The 14,475-nt window shown below is 30.9% G+C and overlaps 1 protein-coding gene and 1 long non-coding RNA gene across 2 annotated transcripts; one reads left to right on the plus strand and one right to left on the minus strand.

Moving 5' to 3' along the window:
• Positions 1-1,586: 1,586 nt before the first annotated feature.
• LOC122586159 lies at positions 1,587-4,698 on the minus strand. Its single transcript, XR_006321885.1, has 3 exons — positions 4,539-4,698; positions 4,022-4,175; positions 1,587-1,628 (listed from the first exon to the last, which is right to left on the minus strand). It is a non-coding gene; the product is annotated as an uncharacterized LOC122586159 (long non-coding RNA).
• Positions 4,699-5,126: 428 nt separating this feature from the next.
• LOC122585662 (22.0 kDa class IV heat shock protein-like) lies at positions 5,127-5,965 on the plus strand. The gene has a single exon (XM_043757789.1). It carries the CDS (start codon positions 5,213-5,215, stop codon positions 5,792-5,794), a length of 582 nt encoding a protein of 193 aa, XP_043613724.1. The 5' UTR covers positions 5,127-5,212; the 3' UTR covers positions 5,795-5,965.
• The last annotated feature ends 8,510 nt before the right edge of the window (positions 5,966-14,475 follow it).

A 14,475-nucleotide genomic window follows, 5' to 3' on the forward strand; every position in this document is an offset into this window, starting at 1 on the left:
GGCGTTTCCCCGGTAAAAAACAAACTCTGGTGATAAAAGTTACAAAAATATTAAGCCGAAAAACAAAATTTACGTGACAAAAGTTAAGAAATTGTGGTTCAAAGTAAAGAAAATGGAACTTTGGTAATAAAATTTAGAAATCAAAAGTTATATCGTAAAAGAAAACAAAAGAAAACTTTGAGAGCAAAGTTTAAAAATAAAGTTATATGAAAAAAAGTACAAAAGTTAAGAAACTTTATACCTAAAAACAAAGTTTGTGTGTTGAAAGTTTAAAAAACAAAAGTTATGTGACGAAAGGTAAAAGGGGAAATGTAAAAAAAAAATAAAAAATTTGGTGGAAAGTTTAAAAAGTAAAAGTTATGTAGTAAAAAAAGAAAAGAAAATAAGGGTCGTTAAGTCCGTCACGTAACAGTCATTAAATCTGTTACCTAAGCGTCGTTAAGTCCATTATATATGTTGGATGCTTTAAAGGCTTGTACCTTATGCTAAAGGGGGAGTACTTTTAGCTATAGTAACTCCCCCACACAAACCAAAGTTGCTTTTTAGTATTATACTAGAAATAAACACTCGCGCGTTGCCGCGGAGCTTTTATAGTAACGTCGTGGACAATGATTTATTAAGCTTAAACACATTGCCGCAGATTATATTACACACCTTGCGGCGAGACTCAAGTAGATTATCTTTTCAGATGACAATGTTTTGGTACAAATTTGATAAAGTCACCAACAAACATTTATTTGACATTATAACAATAAAGCATTTTATTGATAGGCTAAAATGTAAAAGATGAAAACTTTGGGGGGTTAAAAGATAAAAACGTAAAAGTTGATGGGCTAAACTGTAAAAAGAAAAAACTTTGGGGGTTAAAAAGTAAAGAGAAAACTTTAGGAAGTTAAAATGTAAAGTAGTAAAAGGTGATAGGCTTAAATTTGGGGGTTAAAAAGTAAAGAGAAAACTTTAGGGAGTTAAAATGTAAAATAGTAAAAGGTGATGGGCTTAAATGTAAAAGGTAAAATCTTTAGGGGTTAAAAGGTAAAAGAGTTCAAAGCTGCATGCTTGTGTAGTTGTACCATGTGCATAAAAACTTGTAAAAAACCAGTTGGTTTTTAGTATATATATAAATATAAATATATAATATAACTAGTGGGGATGTCCGCGCTTCGCTGCGGGTCGTAAGCAATTCACTCTGAATGGTTAACATATACTTAGCGAGATTCAATAGTAACGCTACTAAATTTACTCTAGAGGTCAATGTGGTTTCCTGAAATTTCTAATCTTTATAATGTAGAGCAGCTGTCTTGTACTACGTCTACATTCGATATCGGCCATGTCCACCAATGCCGCATTATGTCTGTAACACCCCACCGTTGGCGGAAACATGAGGTGTCCTGAAAAGTACAGCACGACATGGAATTACATAGATACTGCTAAATGAAATAGAATATATTAAATATATTCCCAAAAACATGAGTTCAAAGTCATAACAGTGCTAAAATAGCTTATTACAATCAAGTCCATAAAGCAATAAACCAAGGCATGTAGCCTTAAAGTCTGACAATTATTAAGGAGTACTAATCTCCGAAGTCCAGCCTAGCATAGCAGTCCTTATCCCTGATTAGCCTGAGTACCTGAAAAGTATACTAAAACGTGTCAACACAAAGGTTGGTGAGTTCGTAGGTTTTAGTCAAAAGTCTAGTCAAGGAATAAGTCTTTTGTCGATTATTTTAAGTCTAAACCAGTAATAGTTCAATATATAACGAGCAGAGTTACGCCATAATAAGTCCAAAGTCTCAATGTCTCAAAGTCCGGCCTTACGGTACCTGCCTTAGTCCAAAGTCTCAAGTCTCAACACACACAATAAGCACGTCCAAAGCACAACAAACAAACACATAATCACACACATACAACAAGATCAAAACACGTCAAATGGCACAAGTAACTCTATACGCACAGGCTCAATATTGAACATAAAATAGAAACTGACAAACTGTTTGAAAATAAGTATACTTTCCACCCCAAAACTTGTAAAAAGAGGGGCTACGAAACTCACCTGAAAAGTGTTATGATAATTTAACGAACGAGCACGACAAGCACAATCAAAGTCCACGACAATTAACACCTATCAATAATACATGACAAGTCACAATGAAAGTCTTTGGTCTTAAGTCTTAGCCTATTAGAAATGCCTTTAAGTGCACATGTCTTTATTTAACTTCTAAAACGACGTTTGACAAAATTCGAATAAACCGAACAAGAGTCTGGATTTGACAACAAAGTCCTTTATTAAGTTCAAACACATTATTATATCAATACAACCTCATTTGAAATCATTTTATAGTTCAAAATAAGTTTTACTCGAATTTACTGAAAACTAGACAAAACCGGAGATTTTAACGGAAAAGCTTACGAAACCGAAACGAGTTGAGATTGAGCTCAACCTAATGGTTGAACTTGACCATGTACAGCCCAAAAATGTCATTTTAGAACCATTTAATCATAAGTTAGTCAATTGGACCAAAACTACATCTTTTGAGAAAACTAGTCAATATTAAGAACCGATTAAGCGCGTACGGACACGAAAGGCTAAAGAATTCGATTATATGAGTTGGGAAGTGGTCAAACTCGACCATGACAGGTCTAGTTAGACCTGGACAGAGGTAAAAATGAGTTCTTCCCAAGACTTAAGGTTCCGAGAGTTAAAACAAGTCATTTGGAGTCAACTAGGAGCTTTACGAGTCGTTTAAGCGACAAAAACCCATGGAGGTCGAGCTAGACCATTAGAGGTCGAGCTTAGACCAGACTAGGTCGAGCTAAGCCTTCCTAGGTCGAGCTTAGACCAGCCTAGGTCGAGCTAAGCCTTGCCGGAGTCAGATTCAACGCGATTTGTGCAAAAACGAACGATTTTGATGCGATTTTGTTAAAATAACGAGATCTAAGGCTAGCCAATCCATATCCATGAGTCTTGATTGCTCAAAAGTGTCACAAATCAGTACAAAAAGGGTGAAGTTCGACCGATTTCATACATCATGTGTCTGACAATTGCACAACCTTCATCTTGGATGTGAAATCGACTAGTTTTAGAGTCTTTTAGCCAAGTGAAGGATATCTTCAATTTTTGCAGTTGCACAAGATCCAAATTACAAAAGTGCATAATGTATCAAATCAAAGCCTTAATCAAGGTTCAATTCGTTTCTTACACACAATTGTAACCGAAATTGCATAATCAAAAATCAAAGACATGATTCGCTTAACTTTTGATAAGAACCGAAAAGAAAACATATACATATACATATAAAACGACTTGAATAGATTAAGAACAGACCTTACACAAGTTTTGATGTAGAAAATGATAATATTTACTTGTTTCTTGATCGGGGATTGAAGCCTTGATTGATTTGCAAGCGTTTAGAACCGAAATCAAGCGATTTTTGCAAGATAGAATTTGAAAGAAAGCCTTGAGTGTGTGTGTGGCTAGGTGAACAACCAAAACAAGGAAAATGAGAGCAAAAGGCTTGTCTTGTATTTATAGGCATGGCCAAGGAAAGGGGGGGGAGGGGTTCGTCAGACTAACGGAACGCCTGACAGTTTATTTTGTACAAACACATATCACAGAATCTCCTTATTCACTATAATATAAGTCAGATTATTTTGTACAATATCTAGCCAAGCAGCCTATCTTTCTATCTTTTCACGTGTACCCATCATGTCCGTGTGTGAGGGTTAGTATATATGTGTGCGATATAGGAAGAGAAGCCGAAACAAAATTATAGCATGTGTACCACCACATATAAGATCTTCTGCTGAAGCCCGATTGGAGATTAAACTATTCGATCCTCACCTGTTGTGCCTAATATTGCAATATGTAATTTATATCTCTAGCCAATTTATTTACAAATTGGATATGATGTGGAAAACTCTTAGTTAGTTCCCCACTATAGAAACAAATACATTTACAAATTACCTTTGAATCTAGAGTCTTAAGAAGAAACAAAAGAAACTGAAGATCTGCACTACTACTAACCTTGTGTCATTGTCCCTTTTCTTAGCTTCATAAATGGGTTCACTTACTATCATCAAAACTTGAGGCTACGCAATTGGGCCCATCGATTGGTCTTGGTATTTCCTCTAATCAAATAGTTGATTGAATCATCTATCTCCATCCTTGAAGCATAATCCTTCAATATTAGAAAATAAAAATAAAGTAAGAAGTTAATATAATGAAATCAGTGTTAATTAGCGCAATCAAAATATGTATAAGAGTTCATTAGACCAACATAAAAGAGAAAAGAGAAGCCAAAGAGAAGAAAAGTTGTATTAGGTCATCTTTAATCACTGTTGTGAGGATAATTAATGCCATCCAATAAGCTATATCACAATTTATATGTTTCAGTAATAACTACAAGAGGCAAAAATTATAGATTCCAGGCTGATATTACAACTAAAACCCAAATGAATATTTCATAAAACCTATATATATATACATCACCCAAACTAACATACTTTATAATTACCAAAAAAAAAAATAAACAGATACTAACATCATCGTATTCATCATCGACTGGTTCATCAGCAGTGGCATTGCGGTCTTCATCTTCATCAGAATTAACAGGGGATCGAGAGCTTCATTAAAATTAGGGTTTTTGAATGAAGCTCGTTGTGTTGGTGTGTGGATAGATCTTTGTATGTGATATTAGAACAGATAGGGAAGTAGAGGGGGGCGGATTTTTAATGAGTATAGCAAGATGAGATGTAAATACTTGATTGGCTGTTGTAACTAAGCCAACTACCGCCTAACCGAGCCGCAACTGTTGAATGCAAATTTGAATTGTTATATATATATAATTACTTGTGTGATAATCCGTATATGAAAAACGTTTAACCCATTTTGGAATTTACTACTGATTTACAGTTATGTATCACCATATTCCAGAATCACCCTAGAATTCTCATGAAGCTCATAGATATAGAAGCTTCTACCCATTTCTTCATTTACACACACATATATATATACGACTTTACGTACAGACTTTAAGAACCTTCAAGAAATATCTCAAATAAACAATCACCAGCCATATATATAAACCACAAAACACCATCAAACAATCACAATCAAACAAAAACTTCCCTTCATCATTTCTTTCAAACCTAATACATATCGTCTAAACAAAATTTACATAACAAGCATTAATAAGTCACACGTTAAAATTGCACCATGAGACCAACAATTATACTTATAGTTTTCCTGTATCTATTATTCACATCAACAACATGCACAGAATCATCACTCTTATCATTACTCAACAACAACCCTCCTGATCCAATCCAAACCACATTACTTTCCGACCTATTCACCAACCCATTTCAAGAACTCGATCACATTCCATTTGGGATCACGCGTGAAGACGAACTAATCGCGTCCCCAGCTAAAGTCGACTGGAAAGAGACACCCGAAAGGCATGTGATCACGCTGGACGTGCCCGGGATGAAAAAAGAGGAGCTAAAGATCGAAATCGAGCAAAATCGAGTTTTGAGAGTTAGTGGTGAAAGGAAAAGAGAGACTGAAGAAAAGGGTGATCATTGGCATCGGAGTGAAAGAGCTTATGGCAAGTTTTGGAGACAGTTTAAGTTGCCTGACAATGTTGATTTGGATAAGGTTGATGCTAAGCTTGAGGATGGGGTGTTGGCGATTTCGATTAAGAAGTTGGCGGCTGATCGGATTAAAGGCCCGAAAGTCGTGAGTATTGGTGGTGGCGAAGAGCCGTCCAAGATAACTGAGGCGAAGACGGAGCTTTGAATGCATGTATTATATATTCGTTTTTCTGTTGTAAACTTGTAATGGCCCTATGTTTTACTTTTGATTTCTTGTTGAGTGATGAGGTCGTTAAGTTATAGGTTGACGATAAATTAAATAATATGTATTGGAAATATGTATGGTTATCCAATGAAATTATTATACTTCTACATATACATACCTGGATTATTATTATTATTATTATTATTATTATTATTATTATTATTATTATTATTATTATTATTATTATTATTATTATTATTATTATTATCATTCACTACTACAAAAATTCAAATATTATGTAAGATACTAATATTTTTAAAATACTTCTTATTGCCTATACATACTTGCCTATACTCGATTCGTATATATTAAAATTATATACTAATATTTTTTTTAATTTTTTATATATAAATTCATATATAATAATGAATATTATGTTTTCTTATTGCCACATGTTAATATTTATATAGTATTTAAGAGAGAATATAATAATGAATATCCGCTTATCGACGGGGAAATTCGCTACATGATAGTAAGTAAACGGTGACCCGCGAGGTTCGGGTTTGGATCCGGATTTCGAATGGAGATTTTTAATCGGGTTTGGGCCCGAAATTACCTAAACTTTGCCTATACTTGGTCCGTTGCCATCACTAAGTATCAATGGATTTTTTTAAATTCAAAACCTAAATATAATCTAATCACGATCATAAATCCCATAACTACAACTACTAATTTAGGGCTCATATTCTCTAAATCCCATACAAAACGATTGAGAAACAAATGATCGTGACGATACAAACGGTGGATGTGGCTATCATTAAACTTAATTACATCTTTTAATGATCTAGTAGAAAATAATAAAAGTTCAATGACCTATATGAGACAATTTGAAAACTTTTAATGACTTAGTAAGGAATAAAAAAGTTCGATAGTCTAGAAGGGACAAAATGAAAAGTATATATTTAAGGAGACCTATTTTAAAAAAAAAAATGGTTTCTATACAAAGAGAGGAGTTTAATTTTACTGATAATGAAGACTGGTTTTAGATCAATAACCGATCTCTTTTTCTTTAGTTAATAACACTTCTCTATTTTTATTAAATAAAGACCAGTTTTAAAACTACACTTCTAAACACTTTTCTGAACTCATGAAAAAAAGCACCGTCACTTTTAAGTTGTATTTTTCTTCCGTTTCGGTCGGCACTTCACCTGACTAAAGTTTTTGAACAACGAATATATATAATAATATAGGAGAGAGATCAAATGAGAAGGTGGCCTAAGGAAAGAAGGTTTTATTGTCCATTTAGGAATCGTCATGTGTCAAATTAAAAAAACCACGCGGTGGCATTTTTGTAAATAAACTGAACTTTTGTTATATACGACGCGGTGGCAATTTTGTAATTATTTTCTCCGTTAACTAGTAACGATCCGTTAACTCTTTGTACATCATTTATTATTAGTTTTTTTTCGATATAACCTATAGTCTGTACGATAAGAATCCAATTTACTATTCAGAATGAAACCAAAATCGAATACATCTTCATCTAAGGGTAATTATTATACGTAAATCAAATAATTTTAAATAGAAAGTAGTAATTGTTATATATTATTTTTGTTTATTTCTGCAGGAAACACTAAAAACTTATTAAAAATAAAGAAAAGTATAACATTTGAGTTAGATGAATCTGAAGTTGCTTTTTCAGATTCAGAACCAGTTTTCGAATGGTGGAAAGATGTTAAAAAGGAGAATTTTTAACTTTTTTTTTCCAGTAGTTTGTGTTTTTAATTTAATTTTATTTTTTTTAATTACTTTAGACATCTGAATTAGTTCATAGGAAATTGATACATACGAAACTGACTGACTAAACTGATAGATTAAAGGTGACAACCAATCTGATACACCTAGTTGATAGATATGTTAGTTTTTTGTTATGTAAAAATAGCTTCTACACATGTTTGTTTAAATTTGCTTATCGATTGTACGTTTTTTCATTATATATTTTTTTTAGAGTAGCTGATAGTGTGAAGCTGAGTCAGTTTGTGTTTTTCATGTTAGTTCTTTTTTTAAGTCTAAATATTCTACATTTGTGTAGATTATATGTGAATCTGAGTCGGATTTTTTTCCCTCTTACTTTGTGAAGCTGAGTCAGTTTGGTTTTCCATTAGTTTGATACACTTAACTTGGCTTTTTTTGTGTAAATTATATGTCAAGCTGAGTCAGTTTTTATAAATATGGACTGTGTTTTTATGTAAATTATGTGTTTTTTAGGTGTTAATTGATACACTTAGCTTGGCTTTTTTTGTGTAGATTATATGTCAAGCTGGGTCAGTTTTTATAAATATGGACTGTGTTTTTATGTAAATTATGTGTTTTTTAGGTGTTAATAAGTTAGTCATTCAGAGTTTTACTAGTACATTTTTTGCTGATAGTGTGAAGCTGAGTCAGTTTTGGGTTTTTCATGTTTGTTTTGTCTTTTTTTTTATTCAAGTCTAATATTCTACATTTGCGTAGATTATATGTCAAGCTGAGTCAGTTTTTATAAATATCTATTTGCATAGATTATCTTTATAAGTAATTATTTCAGATTTTTACTAGTATATTTTTTGAATGATAATGTGAAGCTGAGTCAGTTTGGGTTTTTCATGTTAGTTTTGTGTTTTTTAATAAAGTCTAAATATTCTACATTTGTGTAAATTATATGTCAAGCTGAGTCAGTTTTAACATTTTTTATACTATGTTTTTATTTTTAATTATGTGTTTTTTTAGGTGATAATAAGTAAATATTTGTACAGTTTTTACTACTAGATTTTTGGCGTTTAGTGTGCAGCTGAGTCAGTTTTGGTTTTCCTTAGTTTTTCCTTTTTTGGTCACAATATATGTGTAGAAAAACCAAATGCAAGATAATCTACATTTTGTGTAGATTTATATGGTGAAGCTGGGTCAGTTTTTATAAATATGGACTGTGTTTTTATGTAAATTGTGTGTTTTATGAGATGCTTAATAAGTTGACTCAGTTTTGGTTTTTCTACACATATATTATATGGACTGTTAGCTTGTTTTTTTTTTAGTCACAATATATTATATGTGAATATGATAATGATGATTTTTAATCATTTTATTTACAGATATTGGAAAACATGATGGATCAAATGAGTCTAAAAATGTTTCTACTACACCTGAAGGTTTGATTTAGCATATTTGACTTAATTTTTAGCAATCTATCTTTTGGAATAATAGTAAGGAATTGTAATTGTTATTTTTTTGAAATTTTTTTAATTAGTGTATTTTAATTTGTTTTTTTCAGAAAATCTAATGAGTCAATTTACTTCTGACGAAAAGAGCAAACGAATCAGAATGAAGAAATCATTTTCAAAAGATTCTAAGAAATCGACAGGAAAGGGTAATAGAGTTTTTATAGCAGCTTTTAAAAGATTGAAGTTAAGGTGTCCTTTGAAACAGTCCTCGGAAATAATGAATAATTTAAGCGCTTATCAACAGAAAGATATTAAGGACATAGGGTTTGGTGGTTTGATTAATTTTCTTATTTATAGTGTACCAGCAAGGTTATGCTAATATGTTTTAGAAAAATTCAATCAAAAGGATTGCACTTTAGAAGTAAATGGGAGGATTTTTAAAATTACAAAGGAGTTGATAAGTGAAGCTCTTGGAATTCCGATCGGGGGTAAAACAATTAGTTTTTTGGGAGAACCAAAAACCTCTGATGCCATAGGCAATGATTGAAGAACACAGTTGGTGAAGGAAAAATACTTATTTCACAAGTAATTGAGATGGTGAATAAACAGAAAAATGGAGGAGGGAATTTTAAGTTAAATTTTCTGGTTTTGTTTGTTACTTTCATAGTTCAATCATGCAAGGGGAGTGCAGTGAATTATAAATTCCTTTCGTCAGTCAAAGATGAGAAAGATGTTAAGTTTTTTGACTAGAGCAAATATGTTTTAAATGTTTGATATCAACAAAGAAAGAATGGAAGAATTCTGGATATTTCATAGGCCCTCTAATACTTCTGATTGTAAGTATATATGTTATCTTAATTTATTTTCAAAAGAAGTATATAACTATTTGTTTTTTATTTCTTTAACAAATTTTTTTTATTTCATTTTATTAGGTGCTTTTTGGACATAACTATATCCGACATGAAAAAGCTGATATTCCATTGATAAATAATTGGGACTTAGTGAAATTGAAAAGAATTGAGGCGGAATTGTTGAAGAATGGTCATATAAACAAAGTGGTAAAAGAAGATACAAAAAAAGAATCAGTTTCAGTGGTAAAGAATAAAGTTTCCAAGAATCTGGAGAAAAAGAAAAGAAAAGTGGTTAAAGAATGTATAGGTATGTTCTTAATATATAAGCAATTATCTTTTTTTTATATTATAAAAGTTAAATTACAAAATATCTTTCTTTTGATTGTAGTTTTTACAAGTAAACTTTTTTGATTATAATATCATCAAATATCACAATTTTATATTGAAATTATTTAAAGGTGAAGAATTAAATAAGAGACCGAGGCAAGATGTGAATTTGAATGAGACTATAAGTTATTCAGAGGACGTAATTCAGAAAGTTAATAATGGATCAGAAATGAAAAAACAAGTAAATCAAAATTCCATAGAAACAAGATCACAGATGGATGTAGAAATTTTTGATGACAACAAGACATGTAACGAAGAGGATCTACATTTTGAGTTTAAGACCAATGTCGATATTAATGAAGAAAATCCAACACCAGAAATTTTCAACAACCTTTTAATATGTTTTACAAAAGAGGTGATAAATGTTTTGCTTGCTTTTCTTATTTTTCTTCTTGCATGATATTGTTAATATTGATAATTTTTATTAAATTTTTTTTTCTTTTGTTTGTTTTTGTTTATGTTACCTTTATTTACCAGGAATTAAAGGAATTAATTAGACAAAAATTCCGTCAAAGAGATAATTTAAATTCAAAAATTGAGAAGTTAATTTTGGATGGATTGGACTTAGATTATGGTGATAATGATTTCAATGATTTCTATGACTTGCATTTTTCAAAAAAAAAACATTTATCAAGATTTTGGTGAAGAAGAAGGATTTGCAGTTCCATTCAACAACAACAATGAAGTTAGGAAAAAAAATTGAGGAAACGGTATCAAGATTTAAATGTAGTTGATGTCGATGAAATCTGTTTTTTAAATAAAGAGCTAGGTGAAGCAACTGATATTCAAGACAAAGATATGAGTGATGCTGACAAAGATGTAACAGCAGAAGAATCTTCCGATCACATCATAGAAAATATCATTGACCATAATCAAAATGGTAAACTAATGTAGGAATCTGATTTTGAAAGTCCGAAAAAGGTTCAGGAAGATACCGAAATGAAAGAACCAGATAGAACTCCAAATGAGAAAAAGAAAAAGCAAAAAGATCCAGGTCTACCATCTTTCAGTCTTGGGTTTAGTTCTCAATCAAGTGATGAAGTTGTTCATACTACTTCACCAAATGCTGATATTCAAACTACTCCTGAAGCTTTGAAAGTGATAAAGATTTCAACTTTTTTAAATCCATGATTTTAATTCGGAAGTTGGTTATGTCTAAATTATAAATGTTCTAATTGTTTTTATTTTCTTGAAGAATATATCTAATTTGAGTTGTGTAATTGTTTGCTTTTTATTAAATCTTATGACATTTTAGAGTTTGTTTATATAAAATAGGTTTTTCTTTTTTTTTGCAAATTTAACATCTGTGTTGAAGTTTGTCTATAACAAAACACAACATAACAAATTATAACTTTTACACTTTTATAAAAATCAATAAATTATGTATAGAAAAATAGTGTGACATCCTACCTAATCTTATCGATTAATCTTCGCAAAATGTAAACAAATCTAATTAGAGCAAAAAGAAAGCCCAAGCTTACTGTAAATCTCAATTTTGAAAAGGATTTTCGAGCTGAATCAAACCTAATCTGAATTAGTGATAAGGTAAATCTACTTTTAGATTGTAATACATGTTTTTTAAAATAAAAATATCACAGTATAAAAGAGTCATAAAACATAACATAGTAGTAATGATCATAAAACATTTTAAAAATCCAATTTAAAACACACTACCATTTAATAACTCCAAGACGAAAAGAAACAGCTTTTCGTATTGCATCTTTGGCTTCTTGTATGGTATATTTCGGAGCAAACTCGATTGCATATTGAACAACTTTTGACTTGTGAATGTTGCTTTCATGTAGTAATATCTTGATGCAATACTTCGCTCGTAGATTTTCCAGTTGCACTTTTTGAGTCACATTTCCTTTTGCATTCTCACTCTTAAAACCAGGATTCCATCTTGAAAGCTTATCACCTACATATGTATCCATATGGCACATTAAGAAGACACAAAAGTCGTTGTAGTTATTCTTAGTTCTCCAATTCATTTCAAGTATTGATGGTATCAATTCTTCAACTTCTGATACTCTATGATGCTTTTGTTTTTTCAAATGATTGGAAAATAGTTTGTGCTGCAAAAAGCATAGGGGGGTTATTTTGTCATAGTTTTTGGTGATTGAAATTAAAACAAAACTTTAAAAAAAAAATTTGAAACATAAAACAAAATAGACATACAATTGCTAAAAATAAAAGTTCATTATTTTTTTGGCAAAAGACTGTACATGACATAAAATGAAAATTGTATAACTTACAAGAACATCGCACACTTTCTTGTATTTTACGTCATAGTCACTGGATCGAGAGCTATTGTCTATGATATTGAATTGCAATCTTTTAAGATTGAAAACAACAAGGTAAAAGTGACTTGAAGCAACAACAGGGAAAAATACCTGCAATTTAACAAAATTAAAGTAATTTGTTTTTTACTAGAAATTCTTTAAAAAAGCATATCAAATAATTTAAAAAATTGCATATAGAAGAGAAACACGTACAAGTTGAACATCTTTCATAGACACAAGTTTCTCATTATCTCCCAGTGCAAATTTGATATTTGATTCAAATATCTTGTAAGCTTTTTTCATACTTAAAGTCCCATCCCACATGTTGGTTGACTGTTATGAAATATAAAATGAAGATACATATAAACATTAGTTTAAAAAGTTACAAAAATTTCAGAAAATATTATATTACTGAAATTCTACGACTTACAATAGTTGAAGTTTGTAAGAATACTCTTCTTACAGATGATCCAGATACTCGTTCTTCTTCATTAAGTATCATACTCCAAATGTCTATGACATTTGCATCGACCCAAGTTGATGGTGATAGACTTTCACATATTGCACGCGTCAACATTTTGCTAGATTTTGTTTAAAATAAATTTCCCTATCAAATTATATCAACGATTTATAAAATGAAAAACAAAAACAAAACTTTGCAAAACATAAAAATATAAAAATAAAATATATCCCATGGTGAATGGAATTTTTTTTTTTTTTGAAAATGTACTTACCCAGGCTGCTTCTCCCAAATAAACACAAAACCAGAAACATCAAACTCTAATCTTGAGATGTCACTAGTTACGCTTGTCTTTTTAGGCTTATATGGGGAAGAAATATACTTTGAAGGCTTCATTATTCTTCTCTCAAATCTAACTGCTTGTTCATTGATATCAGTTTCTCTCACATTATCTTCTTGTTGTATAAGCTTTTTTTCAGAGATCAAAGAATAACTATTTTCATGAACATATCTTTGAAAATCAGCAGATTGAGGGGTTGAGTTAGGAAACGGAATAAAATTCTTATTCGTTTTGATCGGAGTGACATAACTCTCAAGTTCTTTGTAGAACATATATGAAGTCTCAAAATCAACTCTCCTTTCACCTTCATCAACTTTCTCATTTTCAGAATGATTATTTTCTTCATAAGCATCTTTGGTACTCTCAATGCTAATTTCATCTTCTGCCTTCTTAAGAAATTGGTGAAACTTTTGATTTAATTTTGCTAGCTTTGTATCATTTGGAAACTTTGATACACCTCGATCCAAATTATTGGCAACTTTAACGAATAGTGCTTCCAACTTTGAATAGTATTTTATCTGAAAAAATAAAAAATAAAAAAAATGTAAGATATTTGAATAGCAAAAACAAATTTTTTGAGATTCTTAAAAGTGTTAGGTTTTTATACCTCATTTGTAACTGTATATGATGATGGTTTACTTTCAACATTTTTGTTTGCAGTACACACTTCTTCAACAAAAGTTTCTGAACAGACATTATGCAAAGGAAGTTTGTAAAAACTCCCATTCATTCCAAGTTCAACTTTAATACGCTCTAGAAATAGGTACGACTCCAATTTTTGATTGCTGGTGTTGTACGAGTTATATTGAACTTTTCACATAGAGTTGAATCAAGGTAAAGCAACTGCATTAAGTGAACAAGTAAACAAAGAGAAGTGTAATTAGTCATGTATGAAATATATAAACAAATTAAAGTAAAGTATTAAGTGCAATTAGGATATAAATACTTGCAAAAATGTCATTGGTCCTATAAAATAAGAGTCCTCATTTTGAAGAGGCCAAACATCCTTGCACTTTTTTAAATGATGTATCAAGAAACTACACCAATCAATCTTTTTAATATTTGTGTCTTCGCATATTCGATCAATAATTGCTCTTTGAAAAGGTACAGTACAAGCTCCTGTTTTGTCACTTGAAATCATTGATATTATGAATACCATCTTCTGTA

Source organism: Erigeron canadensis, chromosome 1 (assembly GCF_010389155.1).
Source record: "Erigeron canadensis isolate Cc75 chromosome 1, C_canadensis_v1, whole genome shotgun sequence".
In the NCBI taxonomy this organism is placed as follows: domain Eukaryota; kingdom Viridiplantae; phylum Streptophyta; class Magnoliopsida; order Asterales; family Asteraceae; genus Erigeron; species Erigeron canadensis.

Excerpts from the sequence above, each read along its gene's own strand:
- LOC122585662 (XM_043757789.1), top strand. The coding sequence starts at position 5,213 with ATGAGACCAACAATTATACTTATAGTTTTCCTGTATCTATTATTCACA.